Here is a 7,426-nt window from a genome sequence, read left to right on the forward strand (position 1 = left end):
GTGATACTAGTCACGTGACCTCGATGTCGTAACAGTATATTATTTTTGATTAAAATAAATCAATAAAAAGCATTCCCGTTGGCGTTAACATCCAAAGACAGAATGACAGGTTTCAGTCGAAATTTCGGAACTGTCTCGACAGAAGTGGCTTCTTACTCGTAATTGGATCTTTTCCCCTATCTTACTTACAAAGATTAGCAAGTAAACAATTGAAAAATTATTTACAGCAACACAAAAACACACCAGCATAAAGGCAGCCTCAAAAGTTATCGCCCCAATGTGGAACTTTATTAAAGAGTTTTGTATGTTCATAGAAAATTGATCGAACCTCCTGATGAAATAGTCGGTGCTAGAAGTGACTTTGTTGGAATATCAGACAACTTTCCAAAAGTGCATGTGATCCAACTAATTTTCGTTCGTAAATACTGATGTAGTTAGTATCCACTGCTAACCTGATGCAGGGCTTGAATAAATGGTTTAATTGTTTTTCCTTACCAGCTGCAAGTATATTTCTCGGCAATTATCACAATTCTCCGTGGATGGGTCTCTGCCTTTTCAATACTTCTTTTCTTTCTCTTCCGCGCTTGAGACGAAAACAGCAGATAGAAGAAAAAATGGCGACTTCCACAATTAAAATTTACACGTTAAGTAACTGTAACAGACACTTTGTGTGGTTTTTAATAAATTATTAAACATATTTCCAATTGGTTACCATGGTAACAAAAATAGACGGAATGCACAAATGAATATAAATAATATTACGTTGCTTTTTTTGCACAAGTAGAAGTTAGGCCTATGTATTGATAACTATCTTCGAGTAACGTTAATTTTGTTACAGTCTTTCTCATGTAACAGACATTTTCTGTACTTTTAAATAAATTATTAAACATATTTGCATATTGCTTCTTGTGCACACACACAGAAGTTTGGCCTATTTACAGAAGTTAGGCTAATGTATTGATAAATATCGCCGAGTAACGTTAATTTTGTCACAGACTTTCTCACTTTTTATGTCGTTTTTGTTTGATTCTCTGACACGAGCGATCTACGTCTATCGGTACAGCTTGTTGGACAAAAAATAAATGCACTTGTAAATACAAAAAATATGAGAAAAAACACAAATGAAATCAATACAAGTAATGCTTGTAACAACATCTGAAAACTTATGGAAATTATTGACACTGATTACGGAAATCTAAAAGTTATACATGTTTGTGTTTTCATTAGGGCCTTAACAATAAAAGATATTAAAACTAATTTTCAAGAAGTTGCTTTGTTGTTTGCAGTTAAACACAAAGCTACACAATGAGATATCTGTGCACTGCCCACCACGGGTATCGAAATCCGATTTCTAGCGTTCTAAGTCCGCAGACATGTCACTGTGCCACTGGGAGGAAATTTTCAAGGACCAAGCGAGTTAAAAAACTTATTAGATATGAAGGTTTGAAAACACAATAAAAATATATTATCAAAATAAGTACAGACCTCCATTTTCAAAAGATAAAGCAATAAGGAAATAGATTGGGTTAGTCTGACGAAGTGGAAGTATGTCAAGAAGAATTAAGCTTGAGTGAGGGTGGTCCTGTGGAACTAAGAGTCAGTTTGGTTCAATGGATCTTAAGAATTGAGTTTGAGCCAGCTTGGTCGTATGGATTGTAAGGATTAAGACCTCGTTTAGTTAGAACGAAAAATAACGTGTTTGAAATTAATGTGATTCCTTTTGTTTAATTTATTAATCATAAAACAAGCATAGCGGTGTTTCTGTTTAATCTTTAGTATTAACAAATGAAGTGCATATCTGGGCTCTAAAAATCGCCGAATTATAACCTATAACAACAAAACTCAAAGGCTATGGTATCGTTTTCCCGCCAAAGTTAAACTCTGAACAGCAATATTTAATATCTCTTGTCCAGCCAATCGCAATACGAATATACACTATTGTTTCCCAAAGTGGGAGCCACAGCCCCCTGGGGGCCGTACAGCTTTTTTTCTGGGGGACCGGTAAAAAATGGGCCGAAAACAAAGATGCTGAATTAATTTTAATTCTAAATATACAATAAGCTGATAAAAATTATGTTAAATTAATTAAATGAAACAATATGTCGAAAGGAGATTTTATTGTTTTTACTACGGCACTGTTTTCAATCACCATGCTAAAGTTATTGGTTGTTGGGGGCCTTAAACTTATTTATTCACATCAAGGGAGCTTCAGACTAAAAGAGTTGGGAACTACTGATATACACAACACATACCTGATCACGCACTTCTCGAGATAGCTAATCCTTGCACATTGCAACCCACCAAACCAATTAGAAAATAGATATCATTGCACATGACCATAAGTTTCACGTGTGAAATTTTAGTACAGCGACTGAGTGTTAACTAAATTGTTCGTTCTTAAAATAACAATTTAAGTAGAAAAGTAAAGTTTTACTTAGATTACCACACTGAAACCTTAGATATTTGTTCATAAAACAATCCTCTCCAAAATCAGTTAGGGAAAAGCTAAAAGTATATCATAATAAGCGGTTCCATACAAACAAGAATAATATATCTATGTGATGAGTCAAAGTAAAGTGTCAGTGAACCAAAAAATTGGATCATCAAAACATAAATACAAATATACTAGACTGTGCCGGTTGAATGACGAAAGAATTAGATGGTGAACAGAAGTAGGCTTAGGGATCTGTTTACTTTATTTATCTAAAATCCCGGAAGAAGTTTTTCAAGTCTATAGATGAAAACATTAGTAAGCAAACGAAAACACTTTGGCGGCCCTCCCTTCTCCCTCCAGTGGCTCAGCGGCAAGTCTCAAGATTTATAAAACTAAAAATTAGGTTTCGATACCCGTAGTGGACACACCACGGATAGGCCATTGTGTTGTTTTGTGCTTGACAAAAGAACAATCAAACAACATTAGTGGAGCTTATACAACATTATGTACTCGCCTGTAATTTACAACGTATCATATATAACAAGAAGTTCGTTATAACTGGGGGATGGGAAGTCAAAATATCATAAAACATAAGCTTAGGATAGCTGATATTCAAAATATCTGAGTGACTGAAGAGATATTCAAATAGTCACACATTATGTCAGGAAAAAGACAGCGTGTCATTCACACGTGGGAGTTTGATTAGTACAAGCTTCAGGAGAACTGACACAGACTGGTAACTTTGCAGGAGCGTGAGTTGGTAAAGATTAATTCCAAAATATTTACGTTTTTGATCGTTTTCAGAAATGTTTTATTGCTTTAGTAAATATGTCAATCAAAATAGAATAACTGTTGTATTCGTTCTTCACTCGAATGGCACCTTATCCACACACACATTGGGTTAAATGGCCAGGCCATGGACTTCCATAGGTTTAAATCTACCTCTTAACCGAATAAAGGGATTGACTGTCACTTTTATATCATACTCACAGCTAAACGTGTGAGCGTTTTTGCTAGTACCACGTCCCAAAAACCGGTATACCTAAGATCTTCAGTACTATACGCTAATCACCACGCCACGCTTGGACCGAACAGTTTATTTTTTGTTAAGCACAAAGGTACACAATGGGCTATCTATGGTGTATTGATACTCGGTTTTTAGCGTTATAAGCCTTCAGATGTACCACTTGGCCGCTAGGGGCCGGATCGAACAGAATAACAGTCCTCCGCGCTATTTGGAAAATAAAAGTATCTAATCTATATATCAGCCACATATTTCCGACATTTATCTGTTTGATTCTCGAGTGACATCTAAAAAATAAATAAAATAAATTAGGTACACCGTTGAGGAAGAAAACATAATTTTGCTTAATTAAAACCCGATTTTAGGTAATAAATAAAAGGAAGAAAACATGTTAAGAAAAAAATTTTAGAAGAAAATAAATAATGAAACTTAGGAATTATCATAATTCATGAGTATTTCAACAAATGAATTCTAGTGGTTCATCAGTAAGTTTATGGCTTATAAGGGTAAATTTTGGTTTCGATCCCCGCAGCGGACACGGCGCAGGTAACTCATTGATGCATTTCCTCCAAAACCAGAAATAAGTAGTTTTCACTGTTTGTTTTCTATAAAGTGTATATACATAATGATTTTGTCTTTTAACAGTTGATACCAGACTCAAAAAACCAGAATGATTTGTTCAAGCTTTCGTACCTTCTAGTTACGGAGAAACGCCACCACGAAGTAAAATTTGAACTATTTCTTCGCTTTTAGAATTTACGCGCAAAGCTACAGACAGAATTACATGCGCATAGATGTCCCTATTTTATACTGATGGACTAGAGGGAAGAAGCAAGTAAACCGAACCCACCGCCAACTCTCGGGTTACTCTTGTCTGATCAAACTCATGCTAGATTTAGAAAGCTATATGGATGCATACTTATGTGCATATAAAATATATAGACATGTGTAAAAACACAAAATTATAATAAGAACATATTGAAAGTTCAAAACTGAAAATTACTTTGTTTTAGTAAATTAAAAATAAGTTTAAAGTTTTTAGACCATAAGACAAATAACATTGTCGTGTTTAATACTAAACTTTATACCAATGTTACATGACAAATTGATGAAATTATTAACAAATATTAAATATAACATGAACAACCTAAATAGTCAAATATCAAGTTTGAAATACTTTCTTTAGAATTTTTTTTTACTGAATTAGTGACAAGTAGATAATGTCTAGAGACCTGAAATGCAAAGAAACATCGTTTCTCTCATACATAACTTGCAGTACAAACTTGGAGTGTCGTCACTAACGACAGCTGAAACTTTGTAAAGTGATCATTAAAACACGCCCTGTGAAATTCAGCTACTGCTACTCTATACAATAATAATAAATTTGTCATCCGAGAATGCCCCTCTGGTGTTAACTTTCTTTGAGAAAGATAAAAGGCCCGAAGACATATTAGGTTTATTAATAAACACCGATATTAAAACGTAGTTAGTTGGTAACATCCATCAGAAAGAGCCCCTTGTAGTCCAATATCACAAACGTGTTACGTAAAAATTGGGTATGTTAAGTGATAACATATGGCGTGCTTTCTCAGTAATGATTATGTATATTACTCCTCCAGCGCAACAAAAAAAAAAAAACAACAACTCAGAATTGAATAAATATACAACGGGATAACAAACCTCACGATTGTATTGACCAGTTTATCATGTAGACTTTTTAGTTCTCTAACCGCGTTTTGAGTCTCGAAGAGTATGAACTCAAAACTTATCTAAAACATCTTCGGGATTTTGCTATAAACTAAACGTATAATCTTACTATGAAACTACTTATTTAATTTTAAACGAGTAACGGGAACGTTTTCGATATGTATTTCAAACAGTTGTGAAAGAGCCGGATTGAGAATCTGAGGTTTAGTGGTTCGCGTCCCGTTATCGCCCCTCCCCAAAAAAATCACCCTCTGCACTCTCGAGACGTGGGTGTATTGTAAGAGTGACGGTTAAATGCCACTAGTTGGCTGACAAGAATAACTCAAGAGTTGGCTGTGGGTGGTGTTGATTTTAGTCTAACACTTCAAAATTAGAGACGGATAGCGTATTAATCCCTAGTGTAGCTTTACGAGAAATTCAACACACATTGTGATTTTTGTTATTATTTACACATTATTTGAATGTTTTACATTTTTGGTTTCTCTTCCATATATGTTTTTGTATTTTAGAATAATTTTACAAAACTTATGAATAAAATTATTCACAACTTGGGAAAAATTGACTTGCTAATTTAGAATATACATTTTTCGGTGGTCATATTTAAATTTAAGGATGCATAGTATAGGCACAGCTTCGTATGCAGTTGCGCAGATCAGAACTGATGATCGTATAAATACCCCCCAGCGGTATGTCTGCGGACTTATACTGCAGGAAACCGGGTTTCGATACCCGTGGTGGGCAGAGTACAGATAGCCCTTTGTGTAGCTTTGTGCTTAACACCAACATCATATAAATGTAATTCTAGTTCTGATTTAAAAGAATAACACTGTATCACATTATAATTGTGATAGTTTGTTTTTGTATTCACTATAAAAACTCATTTTAATTTAATTGTTATTCATATATAATGGTGTCAAGATTAATCAAAATAATAATTTTACGACTAAATTTATTTATCAATATGTTAAATAGATGTTTCTCAACATAAGTTTTACACATTAGGATACAACTGAATGAGTAATTACATTTTCAGGTTATGTTTTACTGTCATACATAAGTTTTGTCGGTTGTTTTTATCCAGATATTTCTATAAGATCATTTAATTTGTTGTTTTAAAAGCTTTGTTCTGAAAACTTACGGTTTTTGTCTGCGTCAACGAAAGGTCTGACTGCCTCTCTCCCCGACGTTTCAGACACTTGTACTAATTCATCAAGCTCAATATAACCATTCCCATCTTTATCGTAGCTTTCAAAATCGGTGGGTAGAGCAACTGGTTGGAAATCGGAGACATCAGAGGCATGGGACTTCTCTTCCACCAGTGGGGTTCCTTTAACATTCAGTAAGTTTTCTCCTATTTCTGAAGAAGCCATTTCAACACTCACAGGGACAGTGGACACATCTTGGGGTACGTCATCGACTGTAGGAAATGTGTTTACATCGGGAAGACTCTGAATGGCATTTGATATTTTTTCTACCGGGATCGTGAGCGTTCTCACCAACGGCAGAAGCGTAATGAAATAAAGAATCATCGTGTTACGTTGTTGTTGCTACAGTTAACTCTGTTACCCTGTCGTAGGAAACATGGTTATTTGTAGGGTTTGTGGGCGGAGCCTGTTACTGTCGGAACTTGATGAAACCTACACACGCACACACACATTGCCATCTACTGGAAGTTCCAGAAAAATTAAACGGGCTTACTGCCCTTTGTATTGTGTGCGTCAAGATATAAATATAGTACGTTTTTAGCGCAATTATATAAATAAAAATGATACTGTAAATCACATAATGAAAAAAACGACAATGTTGACTGATAGTGCTAAGCTATTATAATGAATACATTAAGTTCCTAATGAGGTTATATTAACTAACATGATAAGTTCCTACAGCCAGACTAGGATTTCCAGACTAAAACGATATGTTCCGAGTGAATTATTCTGCTTTTCATGTTACTTACTTGAAATACAAGTTTAAAGAACTTATGGTAATAATGCAGACATGGACAAAACAATACAATGACAATGACAACAATAACGCAAAGTGGGAATTAAAAAACTATTAGGCCAAATTCAATATTATAAACACACAATTTTTCTGTCAAGAGAAAATGACAGAATTACGACTGTGGAGTAAAGCACGCTGATCGTTCAGTGGTATTCTGAATTCAAGTCTGTTAGTCTCGTGGCGGCCCGGCATGGCCAGGTGGTTAGGGCTCTCGATTCGCAATCTAAGGGTCGCAGGTTCGAATCCCAGTCCCACCAAAC

At 34.9% G+C, this 7,426-nt stretch overlaps 1 protein-coding gene across 1 annotated transcript in view; it reads right to left on the bottom strand.

The window, feature by feature from the left end:
• LOC106460547 overlaps window positions 1-6,752 on the bottom strand; it is a 31,888-nt gene extending 25,136 nt beyond the window's left edge. The window contains exon 1 of the mRNA XM_013920264.2: window positions 6,304-6,752. Coding sequence (XP_013775718.1) covers window positions 6,304-6,694 — 391 coding nt within the window. The 5' untranslated portion in view covers window positions 6,695-6,752. The remainder of the gene's footprint in view (window positions 1-6,303) is intronic.
• Between the last annotated feature and the right edge of the window lie 674 nt (window positions 6,753-7,426).

The sequence above is a fragment of the Limulus polyphemus genome, unplaced genomic scaffold (assembly GCF_000517525.1).
Source record: "Limulus polyphemus unplaced genomic scaffold, Limulus_polyphemus-2.1.2 Scaffold792, whole genome shotgun sequence".
In the NCBI taxonomy this organism is placed as follows: Eukaryota; Metazoa; Arthropoda; class Merostomata; order Xiphosura; family Limulidae; genus Limulus; species Limulus polyphemus.